Below are 24886 nucleotides of genomic sequence, written 5' to 3' on the forward strand. Positions count from 1 at the left end.
TTCACGAATGTTTCTTCCTTCGATTATTCCAGCTTTCCACCACGAAATCAGTTCAAACGAGTTCATTCCATCTTAATAACTTTTTCCAGACTCAGTGTGCACTTTGAAAGCTGCATTGTGCATGACACCTTGTGGAGAATCTTTGGTTACATTTGAAAGGTCTTCAATCAACTTCTTTATTCTTTCTCTTTCTTTTGCTTCATCCTCTCTTCTTTTGACTTCTTCTTCATGTTTCCTCCATAATTCTCTGTTTTCTCTTTTGATCCTTTCGTTTTGGGTGCTTATGTGATTTTGCCTTGCATGATTGTCCTTTGTCTTGAGCCAGATAGGAACGTTGCGACCCTCTGTAACACCCCGACATTTTTAAACTTTTGAAGCTTATATAATAAAGGTGAAATCTCATTAATTCCCAAAACATAATACAAAGAGTACGGGGTGCTATGCCACACCTGAGCTAGAGAACTCAGGTGCACAGGCTATCAAACTATTATCCTCAGAAATGCAATACATAATCATGGCACGCAGGCCGAAAGGGAAACTAACTACTTCTACGCTTCAAGGTTCTAGCGCGCTCCGGTGTCTACTCTTCTGTGCCTGAAAGCCAAACATATCTGTTCAGCGAGAGATGCTGGTAACCCACTCCAACGCGTTGAAATACAATACATATAGATATATACATAGTTATACGAAAAACCATTTCGAAGCATGAAGATATATCCTAAGAGACTCTAGCTTTCAAAATAGGGAATAGACTCGACAGATAGAGCTAAGCACCGACAATAGTTATACCAAGCATATACAGTTTACAATATGGGGAAACAGGCAGAGCAGATAAAGATAAGCACAGTTAATATCCATAACCCAACATATACGATTCCCGGCATAAATCCCAAAGTCACATCCCAAGACACTCATAACAACAACTCATCCATATCTCATCACACAAGCACACTTTGTTGGCGCCACAGGACCAATCGCATGCCCATACATGAGGGTCAACGCATATAGCTCTGACATGGCCCCGCAGCACCTTGCCCCGTATCGCAACACGGAGGGGTCGATCGCAACCGACCGATGAACCGCAGCTCATCACAGTTTGATCGCAACCAAACAGTGGACCGCAGCCCAAGAGTATGTCATCTGACCGCAGCCAGGAAATATGAACCGCAGCTCATGTAGAAACGTTTGATCGCAACCAAACGGTGGACCGCAACCCAAGAGTGTAAATCTTACCGCAGCTCAGGAATAACCAATCCGATCGCAACCGGATTGAGGTATCATGCACATATAACACATAGCAAGCACATGCAGCCCACATTAGCACATTGGGAAGGGGGAGAAATCATATAACGAAACCTATGCGTGATCATCCACATACTAAGAATAATCCTAAGGGGTTCATACTTCTTACACCTAGGCCAACGGGATACCAATTCACTAGCATGCAATATATATAAGACTTATTCAACCTACGAATGGTACCCGAACATCAAACTAGACATAGGCACGATGGATGGAGTCCGTTGGGACACCACAGGGGTCGGGGGAACATCAAACGGGGAAGCCGGAATCCCCAAGTGGGGTAAAATCCAGCGGGTAGCCGGTGGGTGAGGGTTCACCCACCGGCTGCCCGCCCGCCGGCTGCCCGCTGCCGGTGTTGCCCATGTTGGCCGCGGGTAGGTGGCGGGTCCCCTACCCCCACCTACCCCCCACTGACTCTTTTTCACCAAAAACGCCCCAGGAACCTTTGTGGAACCCGGAACCATGCTTAGACACTTTCAAACGCAATTGACAACAATACGTAGACAATTAATGGATTCAAACGCAAGAACATATGGCACATAACCTATCATGCTTTTCTAAACATAATCAACACCCGAACATACGAATTCCCACCCAATATACCAAGAACAATACCATACGAGTTCCACGATACAACCTAGGGTTCTAATTACTTTTAAATCAACAAGAACACAATTCATCTTCTAATATCAAGATTCGGTAGGAATATCACATAAACATCAAGAACATCATATAATCATCAAGAACATCAAGAACATCATATAATCACCAAGAACCTCTTAATACCATCAAGATCATCAAGATCACCCATGGGATCATAACACCAATTACCAAGATCAACATAACGAATCATCAACACACAAGAATATGGGGGAAATCCTAAGAGGGGAATCATAGCTATGAAAATAGGTTTTGTTGAGACATGGGTTACCTCTTAGCCTTAATTAATTCCATGGCTATGAAGGGTCTTTCTTTAAGCTTTCTTCTTTCTTGATTTCTCCTAAGGGGATTCTTGGAATTTCTTGTGTGGTGAGAGATTATTGTGGTGTCAGATTTAGGTGCCTCCTATGATCCTATATATATATATATATATATATATATATATTCCTAAGAGTCATAATTGGGGTCTAAATACTATGGGCTTGCTAATTCCATTCCTTATAGGACTAAGGACTTGTTTTAGGGATAAGGGTCCATGGTCCATGGTGGACCATATTAATTAATTAGAGAGAATCCTAATCATAATCTGAATAGTAAAAGGCCTACTTCCTTTATTCCTAATAGATAACTAGGTCTAGGATTCCTAATTAGAATCTGAATAGTAAAAGGTTTACTTTCTTTATTCCTAATAGGCTTAAGACTCTAGTTTAGGCAAGGGTCCACGGTTCATGGTGGACCTTATTAATTAATTAAAGGGAAACCTAACCGAATTAAATCATATTTAATTATTATTAATGGGATTAATTAAATAATTAATCCGGAATTGGAGGTCGTAACACGGGGTGTTACACTCAAAACGTTTACCACTTCCTTCTTCATAGGGTACGAAGTCCACAAAGTTTCCTATGCCATCCATAGTTACTTTGTTGTTCTTCATGCATCTCTGTCTAAGTTTCGTCTGTTCTCTCTTGGATAGACCTGTGAAGATGTACTTGGCTTCCGAGCCAAAAGATTGGCGAGGCTTGAGTGATCTGGATTGCTATCGACCATGGTATCTTGGTTTTGAGGAATGGTGACCATGAGACTTAGAAGGTGGATGAGACGGATTTGTGTTTCTTCGGCCAGAGTCTCTTGGTGTCCGAGAAGGAGAATGCCGAGCTTTTGGAGTTTCCCTTGGAGACCGTTCTTTCGTGTTATCTCTCGGTTGATTATCATCCTTATCCTTGTCGTCATTATTGTCATTTTCCCCCTTTTTGGCATCAGCGGCACAGGTGGTAGGAGGAATAACAGAAAGCTTATTTACCGCAGTCAAGATGTCTTGGGCATATCCAAGAATCTGAAGAGCATATTCTCCCAGTTGGTAAGAGTTATCTTGTGCAGTGTCTATCTTCAGGCATGCCAAATCAACACGCTCCTTGAGACCGAAATGAGAGTGCTTGAGTTTGTGTTGCTGCCGAGCGACTTTGTTAACAGAGGTATTAAGCTCATGAAGAGTCTTGGCAATTCGCTCAAGGAACTTGTGATCTGATTGAGTTTGTTGAGGCGGTTGAGGTTGCTCTGGAGGTGGAGACCGAGGTTTAGATTGGGCAGCCATTAGGTGATCTACCTTATTGCATAAGTCATCCAACACTTTTGAGTCCTTTTCTCAAAGAACCAAATATTGAAAATGAATGGTCTCGGCTGTATGAACAGTTTCTCGCATGTGGTTCATGATAGTCCGTGGGGACTCTGGAGTTGATTCTTCTTCAATGTTGGTCGGTGATGTGTCCATTTGTTCATCCTGAGGTGGTGTTTCCCTTTTTCCACCACTTGCTGAGCTGAGGAGAATAGGCGAGGCTTCCAATTTTCCCTCAGTTGCTGCTTCACGTTTGATGGGAGTCTCGTCCATGAGTGGAATGTGTGGTACAATCGCTCCAGACAGATCTTCGGGGTGTTCATTTGAAATCTGTCGATCTTGGTGTGAAGCTTCTTTCGGGTCATCACTGTCAGAGGGTAATTTTCTTAGTGGAGATCTTTGAGGAAAGGTATCATAATCAGGACCGATCAATATTGGATCACTGTCATATTCTGGATATGCTCCTTGGACACCTGCATTACCCAAATTATCATCGTTGTTATTGTCATCATCATCGTCATCATGCTCATCATCTGCATCTTCAACATCATCGTCATCATCATTTTCATCTTCCTCATTCATGTCACTTTCGTCTTCTTCAATTTCTCGTCCATGCTCATCCTTCGTGCCACTGACATTGCAGTTTGGATCATTCTGGTGTTCCTTGTCTAAAGTGTTTTTGATCTTTGATAGCAACATGGCATATCGAAGTTGCTTCATTTCTTCTTCCAAAGCTGGATCCAATGGTGGTTTGTTAAGTTCAATGCAGATTGGAGCTTTGTCTTTTCCTTGAGTGCGATTGGTCATCTTGTAGGAGAATACTCGTCTTATTTCTTCAAGACGAAGTGCTTTGTAGACATCATCTGTACCAATCCACTTCAGTGCAAATTGTTTTTCGTCTTGCATGGCTTCAAAAGTTTCAACAAATGTACTTAAGGGGGCTGTGCGCCACTTTTGCCACTGCAGAACTCGTTGATAATCACTTTCAATAGATGTTCGGAGTATTTGATCTGGTGTCGGTGCTTTGGGAGCTGGGGCTGGTTCTTTCGGAATAGCTGGAGTTGCTACGGGCATCACAACTGTCTCGTCTACCAATCCAGGTTCTTGTGTCAGAATTACCTGCTCTGCATTGGTAGGTTCTTGTGGCTGAGACGAAACATCAATCATTGCATCAGTCGCTTCTTTCGTCTTTTCTGGTGAACCAGGTTCTTGTGGAAGATTTAAGCAACTGGCCTCCATTTCTACATTAGCAGGTTCTTGTGTCAACCCTTCAAGGTGTTGCTCTGCCAAAGTAGGTTCTTGTGGATGGGGAACTGGAGAGGAGATATGACCAAGTTCTGGTACTTGATGATTTGAGAGTTTTTCTGGTGAGGCAACTTTCGGTTGATATTCCCCCTAGAGAGGTGCTTCTTTCGTTATCTCTTCCCCCTGAGGAGGTGCTTCTTTCGTGATCTCTACCCCCTGAGGAGAAGCTGCTCTCGTGTCTACTACTTTCGGTGCAGTATCTTTCTTCGGGGAATGCCTTGGTTTGACAGGAGAACGAAAGTGACCCTTTCTGCTGAGTTTTGATAGAATCAGATTGTCTTCTTCGGATGAATCTTTCACAACTATTGTTTCCGGTGATGGAGTTGGTGGGATTGGATCTTTCTTCTCTTGAGGAGACTTTGGAGGTACTAACAACGGTTGTACATCATCTTTTCCCTTCGTCTTATCCCGAGAGGTGCGTTTTTATTTCTTTTGCCGTTTTGGCTTGGGTTGATCATCTTCGGATACCTTTGGTGTTCTTGACTTTCGTTTGCCCTTAACCAACTCGATGGGAATTCCCAATTCCAATGCCTTCTGCTTGTCATAACCAGATGGTTTCTGCTTCATGTGACAAGCTTTCTGTCCAGGCCGAATGCCTGGTTGCATCAAAACTCCTTTCGTGACAAGAAGATGGCTTACCATAAAACCATACCCTAGTTTCTTGGCGATGTCTCCTGGACTTTTCCGGTGGTAGGTGATGGTGTGAACTAGATTGTTGAAAATAATCTTCGACCAGTCAACCTTAAGTTCATTAAGAAAGGCATGCAGCATCTTTAGTTTCTCCTTTGTCACATCATCAGTGCCTGAAGTCTTGTGATCAACAATCTTGTTGAAGATGTCAACAGTGAACTCATAATTCAACTTGAACCACTTCTTCTTTAATGGCCACGTGATTTCTTACTTCAAAGGGGCTTGTTTGTTCTTGATAGAATCATAGAAATCTTCTGGATCGTAGTGGTAATAGGTAAGGTCGGACTTGTAAGATTCATCCCTCTGTGGAAACCCGTACGTGGTTCGAATATCTTCCGAGGTGAGGACCACTAGATGATTGTGGACTCTGGAAGAGATGGTCAGAGAGTCGTTGGATATAGATGCATTCATGTAGAACTGCGTTACATCGATGGGATACCATACGGTATAGAGATGTGTAATGAACCCGTACAATCCAGATTCCATGAGCAATCGAATGATATCTTCGCCCAATCTTCGATCCAATACGTACTCGAGAAATCCATGGGCATCCCACATGCTGCCTCCAACAATGAATGGAACTCTGGATTCAATAAGTCGCATGTCTTCGGTTGGAAAGCTTGGGATTTCCAGGGTAGAGGGGTTTTCTGGTTCCTTTTCGGAGGATGTAGCTGGAGTATGTTCTGCCATTGTAGAGCGTCTGAGAGAAAAAGATTGGTAGTTTTGTCTGGGAGGTGATGAAAAAGCCAAGGTATGAGGCAAAGAGGATTCAAGTAGGGTTTTATTTGGATCTGGGTAACTAAATATGGGTAACCCATGGAGGATGGGTTAGTCGAATTTCAAAAGATTAACCGCCTCCTCTTCTTCATATGGTAACTGATCAGAGCATGGGGGAGTGATAGGATCATGTGCAGATCAAGTTTGATCATTCCATATTTAATGCAGAGAGAGAAAAAGTACTCGAGTATCTGTGTGTGCATTTAATGCACGTCAATTCATGTGTCAGTCATGGTGGGGTAGTGGACCATATTTCTCGGCCGCACGATCCCCATTATAGATCATCTAAACGGTTGTGATGAGAGAGAGCCAGATGATGCTTCTTAAACACGATTCGAACCCGAAGGAAGATGATTTTATCATACTTAGGAGATTTGCAAGACAAATAGAGTCAAGCAAATCTCTTATTCAACATTCAAAGAGGATACATTTCCCGAGAGATTTATGACACGAAACAGCTAAGATAAAAACAATTACTATCTCTCGTTGTTCATAGGTGCACAACCTTTTACTTAATGCCAGCCCTCTTCCTTCGAGCACTTTCAAGATACTCCTTTTTCTGAACCTCAAAGGCAAATACTTCAGCTATGATTGTGTCGTGATCTGCTCCCATTGCATCTCTTGAAAGACCTCGTCTTTCCATGTCATCAAGTTCAGCTAAAACTTTGGCTTTGGCACCAGCATAGAGAGATTGATATTGTTCTTCATGTTTTAGTTGTGACACATGTTGCACAATAGAGAGAAGTTCAGAGCCACTTGATGTTTTGGTAGATTCGTCATAAGATGTTCCCTTCACCAGCGAACTTTCGGGTTTATGAGTGGAGTCATTCTCGAACTCAGATAAACTTCCAGATATAAGAGCCTGTTCTTTTCCTTTATTCATGGTAGAATTTGCTGAGAGAAGTTAGTCCATAGTTTGCTGTGAGGGTCCTTTATATAGCTCAATATATATGCATCAAAAGAAGTGAACGAAAAGACTAATCACAGCACGCTTGGAAGAATATTTTCATTTCCAAGAAAGGAGAAGATAGATTGAGATAAGCTTTGATGTGAATGAACAAAACAAATAAAGTTTCGTCCATTTCTTTAGAAGATAGAAGATAATAAGCACTAGGAGATTTTTATTCATAAAACCGAGAGATTACGATACAAAGATAAAATACATAATCCGAAGGATTAGTTTTTCCTCCTCTCGATTTTCTTGTCCTTAGATGGCTCAGCTTTTGCCTTTTTCAGATCTCCCCACATACGCTTGTACCACTTTCCGGCCCGTGGAAAGTTGGAACCCGAAGATGATTCAGGTTCTTCCCCCTTAGCCTTGGCCTCTTTTTCGTCCTCTTGCTTCAGATAGGCCATGTAATCCGGATCGTAGAACTTGCTGGGATCCTCAGAGGATACCTGTGGAGGGTCTGTTCCTGTTGAATAGTTTTCTCCTTGAGGTTCTTCAACAATGAACCCAGCCATATCATCATACATAGATGAGTCTTCAGTATCGGACGAGATTTCCAATGGTGCTTGAAGGCTATTGCCCGGATATAGATCTCCTTGCTCTTGCCTTATTTGCCTGGCGAGTTCATGGAGCTTGCTAGAATCTCCCCTTGTGAAGGGCTTTTTGGGAGCCATTTGTGAGGATGAGAATGGTAGAGAAACGCAAGACATGGTTCCCTTTTATAGGCAGATTGAGAAGAGATAACGTTGTGAAACTGCTCTCAGCATTCAATGCTGTAATCAATGACCATGTATTTCTTCAACCGACCATTAATGGTGTAGAAGACTTTGAATGGACATTTTCAAGAATGCCATAATTTCAGGGTCAGAGATATGATTTCAAGATGTGTGAATGTCAGGTAGTCAGAGATTTATGACAGAAAATCCTTCATTATTTCAAATACAGAACACGAAACATGGGTGAACAGAAATGAATAGCTAGAGAATAATATTTAAGCACAGAAAACGAAAGATTTCATTTCTTTCCCTTTCCTTTCTTCGTGTTACTAGTTTCGCCCTTGGTGACTTTAGAATTTTTCTTTGATGTAGAGGCTTTTGGGCGTATTGATCCCCCATCAGGACGTATCTCTTTATCAGAATCTCCTTCCTTATACCCCACAAATGCAGATTTGCAATCATAATGTCGATAGAATTCTCTGAGATCTCTATCCATAGTAGTGTTGTTCCATGCTTCCAATGTCAAGAATCCCTTTTTAACGATTAGAGGAGGTTCCTCATTAGGATCGAAAGATCTTGCATCTTAATCAAAGTCCTCAATTTCAGAATTGGATGAAATATTTAGAGGATTGATAGGATGATTTCCAGGAATGTGAGTGCCTTGTTCATCCTTGTCTGCATAACCTCGGGTCTTTCTTGACACCTTTTTGGTGATTGAGACTTTAGGAGCCATTTTAGGAGAGATGGATGCAATTTGAGCGTATCCAATGTGCTTCTTTTATAGCCATTCATGATGAAGTGCTTTTTTCAACGGTAATTCATAAGGAAAATTCATGGTTCTTGAAGAGTCAAACATCATTAAACTCATGTCTCCATCGTTATTAATGAGATAATATTTTAAGAAAAATTCCATTTTTGATCCGAAAAGAGGTAATCTGACACAGCAAAATCAAGGTTAGGAGAGTAATTAGCAAAAACAACAATAATTAAAAGTTTTCATTGAAGAGAATCTTGCAGAGATACTCCAAACCATACAGATAAGACAAGCAATATTCAGATAAAGCGAAAGGGCACGTGAAGTTCCAGGCAGGTTAACTCATCAGTCACATCATTCAGATTGGCCTTGTTTGAATATTCGTCTAATTCCTCAAGTGTGAGGGTGGGCATGTTCGGGTTGACGGTTGACTGAGAGTGAACCAAGGTGAAGTCCTCGTAGGATTGATCACTTTGTTGTGGAACTGCAGGGATAGGGTTCCAACGACAGTTAGGTGGATTTGTTGAGTGCTTGTTAACACTCTTCATCATCCTTATCCTTTCGTTGGCAAGCCGATTGGCTTGTTCCAAGTAATATGCCTTTTTCGCCCTAGATTCATTAACAGCGTTGTCCAGTGCCTCCTTTTCCTTAGGATTTGCTGTATTGGGCATGGAGTATGTCACATTGACCCTTTCACCATCTTCCTCCAGCTTGATAATCGTAGCATTGGGCAGACTTGCTTTCTGGAGATTTTGTTTTAACCGAATGGCCCTTCTTTCGGCTTCATCTTTTGGAGAGGCCGAGTTTGGCATGGTGAATGTTACGTGGACCTTGTCACCATCTTCTACAATCTTTGTTATTGTAGCACTTTTCAATTTGCCTGCTTCTTGAAGATGATGGATAGCTCGAATTTCTGCTTCATCCATTTTCTCCTTACCCTTATTCATACCTGCAAGCTTTTCCTTTTACTAGAGGCTGAGTGTGAGTGAAACTTGTGAGGAGAGAAATCAATTTATAGGCATAAAGTTAGCATGCAGAACATGTTAAAATATTTTAGACACTGATTCACGTTTCGTGTAAGTCACGCTATCAGAGATGAGTTGAGACATAGAGCTATTTATTAGAGAAATGCATCATTTTAAAGATAACATATCACTACTTATCACTATGGCCCAATAATTTCATTTAGGCCTTCTTTTTCTTGCTGCTTGCAGTGGATTTGAGAGGTGATGGCATCTTAGGAGGGGTACTCGAGGGTGAGTAGTCACAGCTATCATTTCGTTCCAGCACACTGTTTTCTTGGACATACCCTATAGGGTTGCCAACAGAGTGGAATGACTCTCTTGACTCATTTTCCGTTGGGTCACGGAGAATGTTCTGTATGTTTTGAGAGTGTTCAAGAAATTGGTTAAACTCTTGCTCGGTCACAATTGGATCATTCAGGATTTCACTTTTCCCTTCTTGTGGCACAGTGATTGTTCTCTCGCTTCCTGTACTCATATCTGCACACACAAAGACAAACACTAGAATTTTGTTAGTTATGAAGGTTTAATTATTTTGTGTACCTTATTTATAGGGGTCTTTGCGTGTGAGGATGGATCAAATATTTTGAGTATCGAGAATGAGAATCTTTGTAGATTTGATTCTCATTACTTTATGTCATCTCAATCATTCCTATTTCATGCCTTAGAGAGGAGAATCTTGCTTCACTTAAAGGTTTCGTGAGTATGTCTGCAAGTTGATCATCAGTGTTAACATACTCAAGAGATATGTCTTTCCTCTCGACATGATCACGAATAAAATGATATTTGATATCAATATGCTTAGTTCGTGAGTGAAGAACGGGATTATGTGTGATGGCAATTGCACTGGTGTTATCACATTTGATGCTCACTTCTCGTGCATTAATACCATAATCTTTCAATTGATGTGACATCCACAAAATTTGAGCACAGCAGCTTCCAGCTGCTATGTATTCGGCTTCAGCTGTACTAGTGGCAATAGAATGTTGTTTCTTGCTAAACCATGATATAAGTCTTCCTCCTAGGAACTGGCAGGTTCCTGAGGTGCTTTTTCTATCGATTCGGCATCCTGCAAAGTCGGCATCTGAATAGCCAACAAGATCGAAAGACCCTTCTTTCGGGTACCAAATACCAACGTTTTGCGTCCCTTTAAGGTATCTCAGGATCTTTTTGGTTGCACTTAAGTGACTTTCTTTCGGTTTCGCCTGAAATCTTGCACATACACCAACAGCAAACGAAATGTCAGGTCTGCTTGTTGTCAGGTATAGGAGAGATCCAATTATGCCACGAAAGTTTTTCTGATCCACATCTTTTCCTTCATTGTCAATATCCATTCTAAGAGATGTGCTCATAGGAATTTTAACAGATGTTTTCCCATTAATGCCAAATTTTCGAATTAGATCCTTAGTATATTTGGCTTGACTTATAAAGATTCCATTTGAGCATTGCTTTACTTGCAATCCCAGAAAGTAGTTGAGTTCCCCCATCATGCTCATTTCAAACTTGCCTTGCATGAGTGTTGAGAACTTTTCACATAATGCCGGGTTCGTGCTCCCGAAAATAATGTCATCAACATAAATTTGTACGAGAAGAATGTGATTATTGTCTTTGATACGAAAGAGTGTTTTGTCCACGGCTCCTTTCATAAATCCACAGTTTATGAGAAAGTGTGAGAGTGTATCATACCAAGCTCGTGGAGCTTGTTTTAGCCCATAAAGAGCCTTTTTGAGATGGTAGACCTTTTCATGCTCATTATTGATTGCAAAGCCAGGTGGTTGCTCAACATATACTTCTTCTTCAAGAAGTCCATTTAAGAAAGCACTCTTGACATCCATTTGATAGACTTTGAAGATTTATGGGCTGCAAAAGCCAGAAATATTCGTATGGCCTCCAGTCTTGCTACGGGGGCGAAGGTTTCATCAAAATCGATTCTTTCTTCTTGGCAGTATCCCTTAGCGACAAGACGAGCTTTGTTCCTAACAATGAGCCCATCTTCACTCATTTTGTTTCTGAAGACCCATTTTGTTCCTATGACATTCTGATGGGTTGGTCTCGATACGAGTTCCCATACTTCATCACGTTCAAACTGATGGAGCTGTTCTTGCATGGCTATTACCCAGTCAGGGTCACTTAGGGCTTCTTCTATGGATTTTGGTTCCATTTGAGATAAGAAGCATGCCATCATGCTTTCGTGTAAGGAGGCTCTGGTTCGTACACCTTCTTGGACATTTCCTATTACTTGATCAGGTGGGTGATCTCTTAGCCACCTAAGATCAGGTTCGAATGTATTTTGTTGATTTTGAACATCCATTTCAGGAATATATGGTAAATCAATATAGATCATTGGTTCAGATGTTGTGGTACAGGCAAGTTCATTTTGTTGACTTGTGACCTTTTCTTGAGTTGTAGTTTCGGGTTCAGAAACCTTCAGCTGATATTTCGTGTAGGACGATAGTATATCTTCTTCGTCTGACATTTCTTCATCAATATGTTGAGGATTATTTTGACTGGAATTGTTTGATGTTTTGATGTCGGATGGATTCTTCTCAGATTGTTCATCAAATTTAACATGGATAGATTCCTCAATTACCATCGTTCGTTTATTTAGAACCCTAAATGCTTTGCTTACTGAGGAATATCCCATGAACAATCCTTCATCAGCTCTTTCATCAAAGGCCCTTAAATGATTCTTCCCGTTGTTGTGTATGAAGCACCTGCAACCAAAGACATGAAAATAACCAATACTAGGTATTTTACCTTTCCATAGCTCATATGGTGTCTTGTTGTGAGATTTGTTAATCAGAGATCTGTTTTGAGTGTAGCATGCCGTATTTATAGCTTCAGCCCAAAATCTCTTTGGTAGGCCTAAAAACGAGATCATTGTATGTGCAGCTTCTTTCAAGGTTCTATTTCTCCTTTCGGCCACTCCGTTTTGCTGAGGGGTTCGTGTTGCCGAGAGTTGATGAAAGATTCCATTTTGGGCACAGAACTCTTTTATGACCTTATTAACAAATTCAGTTCCCTGGTCTGATCTTATCCGAATGATTTTGACCTCCTTTTCCGTTTGAAGTTGTCTTAAGAGATTTGGAAGAACTGTTTCTGTCTCATTCTTCTTCTTTAAGAAAGCTACCCAAGTGTATCTCGTGTAGTCATCTACTATAACTAGAGTATACTTTCTTCCACTTAAACTTGCTGGATCAACTGGTCCAAAGAGATCCAAATGTAGAAGGCTTAGAAATCGAGAGTTTGCCTCCACATCTTTTTACTTAAAAGATGACATGAATTGTTTTCCCTTTTGACATGCCTCACATATTTTATCTTTCGTGTATGATGCTTCGGGTAGTCCTCTCACTAGATTTCTTTTGGCGAGCTTGCTAATTGTCTTTAGGTTTAGATGGCTAAGTTTATTGTGCCATTCTTGATTAAGATCTGCATTGCTTTTGGCTACAAAACAGACATTAGCGTTAGAAGAAATTAAAGATATTACGTACATGTTCTTCTTTCGTTGACCAGTTAAGGATGTCTTGCTATCCTTCGTGTTAACGATTTTACACTCGTCTTTGGAGAATTCAACTTTATATCCTTTGTCACAAAATTGACTCGTGCTTAGAAGGTTGAACTTCAGTCCTTCAACATAAGACACATCTTGTATCGTTATTCCCTTTTTGATAATATCCCCTTTTCCACGAGTTTTGCCACTGTTTTCTCCTCCAAAAATGACTTTAGGACCATCTACTTCTATGAAGTTGCTCAGCATTATTTTATCACCAGTCATATGTCTTGAGCACCCACTATCAACATACCATATGACTTGATTTTCCTGCAACAAAGATTATATATTTTTAGGTACCCCTTGATTTTCGGGTCCTTGAGGGTTAGCTGTCAACTTTGGAACCCACAACCTAGAGTGCCCACGACTCATCTTCGGTCCTCTATACCCATTAGATGTCCGATAATCATAATGTATGCTGGAAAAGACTTTAGCATTATATCTTTTCCAAAGGTATTCCTGAGGAGGATTTTCATAATACTTGAGATGATCGGTTTGTTTACGCAGATGAATCCTTTGAAATTCTACTTTAGAAAGAGGTTCTGGGTAATCATACCAATCTTCTTCTGATGGCCCAGTCCATCCATTGCCATACCCAGATCTTATGAAGGATCTTTCGGGTTGTCTGATTCGTCCAATTTTTGGGTTTCCTTGATCAGGATTCTTTTGTATTGTTTTAGGACGATATTGCCTCTGGTCAACATTCGGCCTTTTCCTTAATTGAATATTCTTTGCAGGCTGACCTTTCTTATGGTATAGATTCTGTCTATTTCCATTTGGTCCATTCCTTTTGACATGTCTTTGTCTAGGATTGCCTTTATAAGAATTTTCATTTCGAGGATCCACAATTCGTTATACAGCCTTTCCTTTCGGTAAGCTTGTTGATTGTGGTATGGCATCGTTTGTTAACTTTCGTCACTGGCTCAGACACCTGGGTTGGTCCTTGAACAAATGTAGCTTGAAAGCCTTCGTGTGAATATGCATTCGTGGATTTGTTCAAGCAGGTTTGTGAGGAGGAGCTGGGGTTAAAACCAATTCCCTTTCTTTCCCCGGGCAGTCTGGAGTCATTTATCATTCGATCCATTAGATTGGATGAATTATTAAATTGGTCCAAGACTTCAAGCAATTCTTGCTCTCTCCTTTCTCTTGCTGTGCACTGCTCCTTCAGAGTAAGAACATTTTTCTCAAGTTGCTCCTTAGCAATGGCTAGCTTAATGTTCTCAATTCGAACTTGCCTCAGTGCATTGTAGCTAATTGTGAGCTGAGAGTTCTCCTCCTTAAGTTTGGAGTAGGTGCTATTTATCACTTTGAACCTCCTCATCATTTCGGTAACTGATTCATTGGAGGTTTGACTCCCTACAGAACTTGACTCAGCTGAATAACAAGAAGATGAATGAGAGTTTACCTCATCTTCGTCAGCCATAAGGCATAGATCTTCTGATTCCTGACTGAAAAGGCATAGGAGTCCTTTTTCTTCTTCAGAACTTTCATCGTCTGAACTCGAGCTTGAGGAGCTACTTTCGTTCACAGCTGTGTCAGAGGTTTCGTTCACCACCATTGCCTTTCTTCTTCTCTCGTTTCTGGAGCCTGAAGATTCTGGTTTGTCATTTCTTTTGTGTCTTTCTCCAGTCTCCTTGGATGGGCTTTTGGAAGTGTTGCTATCTTGATGCTTGCTCACTATTGGATGTGGACAATTTACCTTAAAATGTCCTGGTTTACGACAATTGTAGCACAACAGTTGCGAGTCTGTGGTTTCTGCCTTTGAGGTTTGAGGAGAATTTTCGTGTTGCTTTCGGTGACCCGAACGATGAGAGTCTTGAAAGTTGTTCTTCCTCATGAACCTTTTCATTTTCCTGACAAAGAGTGCATATTGTTCATCAGATAAAAAATCACAGGAGTTAGATTTCGACCTGTTGGATGTTGATGCTGATTGGTTGGCCATTAGAGCGACATTTCTTGTTTCTAATTCTTCGGCATCTTTCGGTTCATGTTCGAACTCATATGCTTTGAGATCACTAAAGATCTTGGACGTGCTCGTTGTTTTCATGTCTCGATTGTCCCTCATTGCAATGACCTTCATTTCCCAAGATTTTCGCAGGCCGCGAAGAATTTTTAGATTCCTTTCTTTTTCGGTCAATTCCTTCCCAAGATCAGTCAGATCTCCCATGAGTCTGGTGAACCTCAACTCCATGTCCATGATTGTCTCATTTGGAAGCATCTTGAAATCTTCAAACTTCTTCATGGCTACAGTCAGTTTGTTGTCTTTCTCCTGCTCATCCCCTTCTCCTAGTTCCATCAGAACATTCCATATTTCCATGGCATTCTTGCACTTTCGAACTCTTGGGAACAAGGAGTCGTCAAGAGAGTTGTAGAGAATGTTTCGTGCTACGTTGTCCAGGTTTGCTCTTGTCCTTTCTTCCGAGGTATATGAATCTTTTGGCTTCGGTATCATTTGCTCAGCACCGGCTCCTTGAGTTGCCGCTTGTGTGTTCACCGTCATAACTGTAATTGGTCCAGTTGTTATGACGTCCCACATTTCGTCATGTATGGAGCAGAGGAGTGCTTGCATTCTTATCTTCCAGTCATCAAATTTAGCAAGGCTAAAGACGAGCTGCTTAGAACGGTTAGCATGATCTTTTTCCATGTTGCAAAGATTTGTGCAAAGCTGAAAAGTATGCAGTTTTTCAGAATTTTGATAGGGAATCTACCAGGCAGTAAAAGCAAGCCTTTACCGTTCAAGGTATTTGGCTCTGATACCACTAGTTGGTCCCGATAGAGTGTAGTGAGAGTCTAGAGGGGGGGGGGGGGTGAATAGACTCTTTTCGTGTTTTACCCCAAAACCACCTTTTGGTGTTTTAGCGCAGCGGATAATTCAGATTTGATTATTTGCTTTGCACGAGTTTACGATGAAAGAAAACTTTCGGTAATGATGATAAGAAAATATGATGCGGAAATGAAATGTGTAAGTAAAGAGATAAGGGACAAGAGATTTTATAGTGGTTCGGCAAACGTTGCTTACTCCACTCTTCTTCCACAACTTATGGAAGGATTGCACTATCACCGGTTAGTACAATTACACACAGACTTCCTTGATCACTAAGCCGGACAGCCTTCGTAGGTTTTTCAACTCCTCGAGTTTACTCCGCCTCTATCAACTTCTTCTTCAGAGTTGAGGTTGGTAGAAAGAGATTTCTGATTTCTCCAACGTGATGAAGTCTTGACTGAAGGATGGTTGCTTCGTACAAGTGGCAAGACTTCTTTAAGGTGTAAGATGATGATCAATAAACTTCTTCAAATATCTTAGCACCTTAACACTGGTTCACAAAAGCTTGAAAGAGTTAAGAGCGTTTAAGAGCTTTTGCAAGAAAATGAGTCGAGTGAAAAAAAATAGAACCAGCACCTTCTTAGTTGATGAAGGTGGGTTTATATAGGTGATGAAAATTCATCCGTTGGAGGGAGATGAAATTTTCGAACCTTTTTAACCAGTGGATAAGGACCGGGGAGCTCCATGCATTAAATGCTCCATTAATGAGGTTGTACCATGTGGCCGTTGAAGGTGTGTGTGGCATTAGGGTTTTGTCCTTTAGCTCCAGAAAATGATACATCTTCATTTAATGCTCCTTGGTAATCGTGTCCCCATTAGATGAGATCCTTATGTTCCTAGGATGTTGTCAAATCAAACAGATGAGATATTCTTCTCGTTGTTGAGGAGAAAGAATGCTTGAAGAGAATTGTCTTTAATAAGTCTGTCCTTTCGAGGTAGTTGACAACTCCTCTTAAATTCTTGCTGCTGTTCATCTTGTCTCGTGTCTTCTTTCGTCTTGTAGACCCTATCAACTAGACATAACTCATTTTCGTGTGTTTGTCTAACTTAACACGAATTACATGAGAGTTATGGCAACTCTCGTCTAGGACGAAAGTAGCGATTTGAAAAAGCTATCAGTTTGGGGTCTACTTTCTACATTACATTGGTATCATCAAAATCCTAATACAATGTTCCTAACAGATACACATTACAAATATATATATACAATGAGAGAATCACTGGAAGACTAGAATAGGAGTCACAATCTAACTCAAATACATAGAGTCCTAATAATATCAAGGCTTAGTAGAGAGCTAGTATTTCAAAAATTGTGAAATAATTCATTAATTGTTGAGGAGTGCAGTAATTTTACAAATATTTTGGCAGTAAAAATTTTGTGGAATGTGACTAGCTAGTTGTCCAATTAAATATTCATGTGCCAAAGGCTGGTCGAGCAGTATAGCTGTGGCTTCTCAAATGAGAGGTCTCAGGTTTGTCCCTTAGTGTGGGGACATTGATTCTTTGTGCTTTAGTAGGTTGAGAAAGTATCTATAAACAAATACTACATTGTACCAATTATAATGAATCACATGATGTACGTTTTTTTTTTTCTTTTTTCGCCAAGATAGGGTAAGAGTGGCTCTGTTTGATAGAGCTTATTTTAGAGTTTATTACTTATTTCAAACTACAAATAAACTATAAATTTTATTTGGTAAAACATAGTGAGCTTAAAATAATAATTTATTTTGAACGCTATTTTAAGTAGCGTTTCAAAATAAGTTAGTACCTACTACCTTTTAAACTTTATAGAGTTGTAATTATCATTTTAATTTTAGTAGGTTGATGTTAAAATCGTTAGTGAAGTGGGTATGCTTGATATTTTAAACTAGGAAAATGATACGTGGACTTATAGAGTAAATATGTGTCGTAATTTTATGGGAAAATGACACTTTTCCCCCCTGTGTTATATACTTATAGCACTTTTTTCCCCTATATTATTTAAGTGGCAATTTTCCCCCCTGATATATTAAATGGACATATTTACCCTTAAAATAAATATTTCCTTTATTTTACTTCTCCAACAAATTATAACCACAATTTGAAAAAATAAAATACATTAATTGTTGAATTTAGAATACTTTAAAAATAAAAAAATAAAATTTTAAAATAATGTTTGAACCAACAGTTCAAATTGGATCCGAAATTGTGAAACAACGATTCAAAATAAAAACCAAATCGCGATTATATATACTTATATGTGAGTGTCAATATAAATGCGAAAAAAACATACACTATTTGCAAATATTATAATTCTAATTTTAAGCTATTGCTAGTAGTTGTTCCGATTTGAACCTCTGGTTCACGGTTCAGAATCTATTTTTTTCCACTTCACAATTTTAATAAACGGAAACCCAAATATTGGGTTATGTTATGAATCATAACCGAATTTTTTTTTATTTGATTGCTATAGTGTTCGGTTCAGTTCGAACCGAACCGTGGCCATCCCTACGTATAAACAATAATTTGTTGAACAAGAGAAATAAATAAAATATGTATTTAAGGGTAAAAATGTCTATTTAATATTATCAGGGGGAAAAACTGCCACTTTTATAATAATTGAGGGGGCAAATGTGGATGCATGAATAACTCAGGGGGAAAAAGTGCTATAAGCATATAACATAGGGGGAAAAAGTGCCATTTTCCCTAATTTTATTGATAAAAGAAAAAGAGGATAATCAAAATACACTCTAAATAGAGAGTGTTAGGATAAGTGTTTATCATTACGTTAAAAGATATAACTTGTAGTTAAGACACTTTATTTCCTTATACTTGCAGAGTAATCCGCATTCGCCCTCCTAGTACTTGTCAACAAGCCCTCAACTGCACAACATTCTTCAATTGTTATACAGTGGACCATAGTCCACACAGTGCAGTGTGGACCATGGTTGTTGAATGAAACTGTAGTACAATTACAATGATACTTTAATGTTGCTATAATGAAACTAGTGTGTGAGAAAAATAAAACTAAAAAACAGATCTCATTCAACAATGTATATTGTCAAATGAAACTGTAGTATAATTAAAATGATACTATAGTGTTGTTATAATGAAACTAGTGTGTGTGGAAAATGAAACTAAAAGCCAGAATCATACAATAACATATATTGTCAAATGAACGTGGATAGTAATTAAAATAATACTTTAGCATTACTATAATTAAATTAGTGTATGTGAAAAATTAACTATAAAATAGAGCTCATACAATAAATCAATAATGTATATTGTCAAATGAAACTGTAATAGAATTAAAATGGTACTTTTTTTGAAAGAAATTAAAATTATACTTTGGTATTGCTATAATAAAATTAGTGTGTCTGGAAAATGAAATTAAAAAAGTAAAATTTACCAACATTCTGCCAATCATATGTGTTAACCTGGATTTCTCTTATAGCTTAAGTGAGGTTAATTAAACACTAATAAGAAAGTACTTTGTACATACATGCTTGAAAATGTTTTTGACTTTTGATCACATTTCTTATCCTCACTTTTTGATATTTATAGGCAATTATTTTTCTAACAGATAGAGTAATTAACTTTTCATTTTTGTGAAAAGCAAATATGCATTGCCATGTAACGTACACTTGCAAATAATGATCTCTTGATATCTGCTATAAATAAATGAAGAGAGGAAGCACTAAACCACAAGCCAAGCCATCTTCTATTGAAAGTTGAGACAATCTCTCTTTATTCTCTCCTCCCTTTGTCATGATGGGACCTTCTTCAATGTATAATGTTGCATTAATACTTCTCTTCTCCTTCCTCTTGGGGATGAGCTCTGCTAAGTTGTCTGAAAATTTTTACGAAAAGTCATGTCCTAAAGCGCTTTCCATAATCAAATCTGGTGTTCGCTCTGCTGTGCAGGCCGAGCCTCGGATGGGAGCATCATTGCTTCGTCTCCATTTCCATGACTGCTTCGTTAATGCAAGTTTTACATCCCTACATATCTACGTCACTCTTTGCTTATAATTATGAATTGTCAGTAACTCATTGCTTAATTATATTTTATTTAAATATAATGTGCAGTGCAATTCATATTTTATAATCTTTGTCAAATATACACCCAAAAATTTTCAGTTAAACAAAGTATGTTGAGATGATATTATTAACAATATTTTTATGTTTTTGTTTTGTTTCTTACAAAATAATTGAAATAGGGTTGTGATGCATCAGTATTGCTGGATGACACGGCAAACTTTACTGGGGAGAAGTCTGCGGCCCCAAATAATGGATCAATTAGAGGATTTGACGTGATTGATAACATTAAAACTCAAGTTGAGAAATCTTGTCCTGGTGTTGTATCTTGTGCAAATATTTTAACCCTTACGAGTCGAGATTCCGTTGTTGCGGTAATAAATTAAATATTCTCATCATATTCCATTTATTTACATCTCTTAAGCAATTTTTTTTTTTTTTTTTTAATTATACTAGTTTTAGATTACATATTATGGATCAAAGTAGTCCATATATAATACAGTTGATAATTCTTGCCAAAGTCATACTCATAGCACACTCCAAGTATAAGTCATGTTAAGAATCACAACACTAATTATTACTCCGTTACAAACTACTAAAACGTACTATATCAAATTTTGAATTATTACCTAGTTGGAATTATTATTTCATTAAACAAGATGTGACAAACTTACAGCTAGGTGGTCCTAGTTGGAAGGTTTTACTCGGCAGAAGAGACTCAACTACTGCAAGTTTCAGTGATGCTAACAGGGACCTTCCTGCACCAGTTTTCAATCTCAGTCAACTCATTTCTTCTTTCTCAAACAAAGGCTTTAGTGTTAGGGAAATGGTTGCACTCTCAGGTTTGTTATAATATATTTAAACAATAATTAAATTTTATATTAATTGGTTATTAATCCTAACTGTTATGCCATTCAATTTCTAATTCTTAACTATGTTTCACTTATTTTTGCGCAGGAGCTCACACAATAGGGCAAGCTAGGTGTGTGTCCTTTCGAGATCGAATTTATAATGACACGAATATAAATGCCTCATTCGCAAGATCATTGCAAGCAAAATGTCCTCGAAGCGAGGGCGACAACAACCTTGCTCCACTTGATAGCAGCCCAATTGAATTTGACAGCGTTTACTTTAAGAACTTACAGAGCCAAAAAGGACTTTTGCATTCAGATCAAGAGTTCTTCAATGGAGGTTCTACAGATTCTATAGTCAACACTTATAGTTTAAACCCTTTGACCTTTGCTTCAGATTTTGCAAATGCTATGGTAAAAATGAATACTCTCAGCCCTCTCACGGGCTCAAATGGTGAAATTAGAAAGAATTGCAGGAAAATCAATTGAGATCCAATCAAAATGCCAGCAATTATATTACCAATTAAATAAAGTCGGAAAATGGTTTCACATTTTCCTCATCAGAAAAAAAGAAATTTAAATAGTCTTATTAATGTAACTTTTACTTTTGAATATCCTGAATGTCACTCAGACATCCCACGGATTATGTGCTGTTGGTTTGTGCTCATTTCAATTTTAAGATAGGGTATGATTACTAGCTACTTGAATAAATATGAACCTTATTACTACTTAAAACAAGTCTACTAGATTATTTGTCTACGTTATATTGATGAACACTTGAATTGTTTTAATTTATCTGAATTGGATGGGAGTTCATACATTAATGGAATTGGCATATTATACATGAATGGACGAAAATACCCTTATAAATTATACAATCCGGTATGTTTTAGTTGGAGGGGTGACTTGTGGTCTAACAAAAAAAAATAATCGTGAATGAAAATTGAGAGTAATTAAACATGTGGACCAAAACTGTTATTTTTGCTAATAATCGTGGGACCAAAATTGGTATTTGCTCAATGTAAAAATGACTTGTGTTGCATAATTTAAGGGTTACAAATATCATAATTTTTCCTTGTTTCGGTTTAGCCCCAGTAATTGTATTCCTCTGTTTTAGGCCTCCGATCTCTCATAGTTATATTATAGATTATGTAACATAAAAAAAAAAAAAAAAATTATACTCCGTATTTGCTAATTACCTTGTGATTTGATGACATTATGGTTGCTTTAATTTCTAGAATAAAGGTTTCAGGTTGGAGACCCATTATATTCAAATTAGGGTTGATAAATGTTGAACCAATTGTCGTTAGTTAAAAAAATATGGTAAATTTTTAAGTTTACAATAATTATAAAATTAACCCATCCATTTAAATTTAAAGGTAAGGCGTTATAATCATTGACACTTATGTGTAAACAGTGCCTTATATAGATACGGTACAGAGCATCTTAGTAATTATTGTTTAAGGTTAATTTAATTTTCAAATTCACCAATGCAAAGATATATATTTTCCAGTTAGCGAGCAATATAATGATACATACAAAACCCTTTCTTGTAAGGCATTCCATCTTGAGACGGTTTGAAAGAGAAACACAGTTTTCAAGTATATTTTATGTAACATAAACTTAGGGAAATTGAAATTGATTAGTTGGCTACATCGGATGCAAGTTGTTTCGAAAATTACGGCTAATTTGATTTCAATTTTAAAATAATATAAATAATAATTGCCTAATTGGCATTTGACTATACAGATGTCGATGAAGTTCTTTAATTTTGTTTCTTAATAGAGGACCATTTCAACTTGAGGATTAGGTGCCCATTCCAGCGTTGATATTTTCGAGCTGAGTCTTATACTAATTTCCAATGATTACTAATTTTAACTCGTAGATGACTGGCAAAAGGTGTTTTTTTTTTTTTTTTTTTTTTTAAAGCCAACCAATGAATGATTGTATTAATGAATCAAAGCTGCAATGCAGTCTGGAGGGATATAATCCCAATACATAGCTTGATCCTGATCAAATGCTAACGAAGCTAACGTATGCGCATGCGCATTAAGCTGTCTAGAAATATGATTAACCACGACATTATTAAAAGATGAAATTAAATTCCTACATTGGTCCACTAGTACTCCAACATAGGACATTATGATAGTTGATCTCTGCCGTATAGCATTCCTCAGTTGTAAACAGTCTGTTTGAAGGGATACTGTTGTTATATCTTTTTCCAATAGCCAGGACAGAGCTTCCTTACATGCCAAAGCCTCTGCCATAAACGGTGACAAGCAATTGGGTAATTTTCCATTTTTTGCCGCAAGGAAAGATCCCTCCGGAGACAATAGCACAATACCTTATGTAGCTTCTCCCGTGTCTTCCCGGTATCCCGCATCCACATAACACCGTTGGGTAGTGTCCCTGCCTCCATCCGTCGCAACTGCCGAGAGGGGTGTCGAGCCGCGGCGGACCACCTGCCGGTAAGAATGCAGTGCCGCCGTGGCCTGCGTCCAAGCCGCCGTAGGGCGCGGCAATGTGGCGTCCCACACTGCTGAATTTCTGCACCTCCATATGCGATAAAGCACTGCCACCACCGCTGCACTTTGGTCCTCTGTGAACATTGTAAATACAATTGTTAGCCGCTCAAGGAATGAGTTGACAACAATATTCATTATTGGTAATCCTGAAATATTCCAAACATGTCTATAATAATCACAAAGGATGAATGTATGCATAATATTCTCATGTGCTAGCCCACACATCTTGCATGTTGGATCCACTTCCACCCTCTTTATAATCAAGTTGTTAGTTGTTGGAAGAATATCACAAATTGCTCTCCATAAAAAAGTCTTCCACTTTGGGGGAATTTTCATTCCCCACATTTTAGTCCATTTGTCAAAGTCCCCTGGTGAGTGATCATAAGTACCCATAATGTTCCTGTAGGCATTTTTAACTGTGTAGATCCCATTGGGGTCATCAGGCCAATACCATGAGTCCTCATAACCTGGACTGACAGGTATCCTCAGTATTCTACTCACATCCTCATCCTCAAATAAGTCTGATAAAATATGTGGGTCCCAGGTAGCAGTTTGTTCATCTATTAAACCCACCACTTTAGCATGCCTGAGCTCTATAGGCATATCAGTCTGCACCAAAGGGCTAGGATTATCAGGTAGCCATGGGTGTCCCCAGATTAGTGTCGTTTTACCATCCCCTATCCTCCTGCGCACTCGTCCTATTACCATGTCATGGGCTGCCATAATACTTCTCCATGAATGGCTTGGACATCCTCCTATCTTGGCATCAACAAAGTGGTATTCGGATAGTATCTCGCCTTATAAACTTTTGCAACAAGTGTGTCTGGGCTTGTGAGTAGGCGTCATGCCTGCTTTCCCAACATTGCTAAATTAAAATTCTTGAGATCTTTAAACCCCATTCCTCCATATTTCTTTGGGATACTCAACTTATCTCAAGCCTTCCAGTGTATGCCCCTTTCCATACCAGTGCCCCACCAATATTTGTTCATTGTTCTCTGGATTGATAAACATACCGTGTCCGGAATAAAAAAAACGCTCATTGAAAAGGTAGGCATAGATTGTGCCACACTTTTCAATAGAATCTCCTTCCCTGCCTGAGTCAGAAACTTTTTGTTCCATGAATTAATCCTCTGCTTTATCTTATCCTCAATATATGAGAACACTGCCTTCTTGTTTCTCCCCACAAAAGATGGTAACCCCAGATATTTCCCAAAGTGGGGTGCCTGGTCTACCTGTAAGCAATTAGCCACCACTTCCCTGTCCTCCGCACTGGTATTTCTGCTAAAACAGACACTAGACTTGTGATAGTTTACCTTCTGTCCTGAGAGCTCC

The 24886-nt window shown here is 38.9% G+C and overlaps 4 protein-coding genes across 4 annotated transcripts; 1 reads left to right on the forward strand and 3 right to left on the reverse strand.

The window, feature by feature from the left end:
* Positions 1-3607: 3607 nt before the first annotated feature.
* On the reverse strand, positions 3608-4483 carry LOC109160533 (FK506-binding protein 3-like). The gene has a single exon (XM_019308821.1). The coding sequence runs from the start codon at positions 4481-4483 to the stop codon at positions 3608-3610; it is 876 nt and encodes a 291-aa protein (XP_019164366.1).
* Positions 4484-14169: 9686 nt separating this feature from the next.
* LOC109160534 lies at positions 14170-15984 on the reverse strand. Its single transcript, XM_019308822.1, has 2 exons — positions 15251-15984; positions 14170-14998 (listed from the first exon to the last, which is right to left on the reverse strand). The coding sequence occupies exons 1-2, from the start codon at positions 15982-15984 to the stop codon at positions 14170-14172; spliced, it is 1563 nt and encodes a 520-aa protein (XP_019164367.1).
* A 3930-nt stretch (positions 15985-19914) lies between these two features.
* On the forward strand, positions 19915-21518 carry LOC109160516 (cationic peroxidase 1-like). Its single transcript, XM_019308802.1, has 4 exons — positions 19915-20127; positions 20361-20552; positions 20855-21020; positions 21136-21518. The coding sequence occupies exons 1-4, from the start codon at positions 19915-19917 to the stop codon at positions 21516-21518; spliced, it is 954 nt and encodes a 317-aa protein (XP_019164347.1).
* Positions 21519-23374: 1856 nt separating this feature from the next.
* LOC109160535 lies at positions 23375-24262 on the reverse strand. Its single transcript, XM_019308823.1, has one exon. It carries the CDS (start codon positions 24260-24262, stop codon positions 23375-23377), a length of 888 nt encoding a protein of 295 aa, XP_019164368.1.
* Between the last annotated feature and the right edge of the window lie 624 nt (positions 24263-24886).

This window comes from Ipomoea nil, unplaced genomic scaffold (assembly GCF_001879475.1).
Source record: "Ipomoea nil cultivar Tokyo-kokei standard unplaced genomic scaffold, Asagao_1.1 scaffold2848, whole genome shotgun sequence".
Lineage (NCBI taxonomy): Eukaryota > Viridiplantae > Streptophyta > Magnoliopsida > Solanales > Convolvulaceae > Ipomoea > Ipomoea nil.

Coding starts and splice junctions, on each gene's coding strand:
- LOC109160533 (XM_019308821.1), bottom strand. CDS start 4,483: ATGCAAGACGAAAAACAATTTGCACTGAAGTGGATTGGTACAGATGAT.
- LOC109160534 (XM_019308822.1), bottom strand. CDS start 15,984: ATGGAAAAAGATCATGCTAACCGTTCTAAGCAGCTCGTCTTTAGCCTT. Junction 14,999..15,250: donor TCAGCATCAACATCCAACAG/GTCGAAATCTAA, acceptor GCATCAAGATAG/CAACACTTCCAAAAGCCCAT.
- LOC109160516 (XM_019308802.1), top strand. CDS start 19,915: ATGGGACCTTCTTCAATGTATAATGTTGCATTAATACTTCTCTTCTCC. Junction 20,128..20,360: donor TCCATGACTGCTTCGTTAAT/GCAAGTTTTACA, acceptor TAATTGAAATAG/GGTTGTGATGCATCAGTATT. Junction 20,553..20,854: donor GTCGAGATTCCGTTGTTGCG/GTAATAAATTAA, acceptor ACAAACTTACAG/CTAGGTGGTCCTAGTTGGAA.
- LOC109160535 (XM_019308823.1), bottom strand. CDS start 24,262: ATGGTAATAGGACGAGTGCGCAGGAGGATAGGGGATGGTAAAACGACA.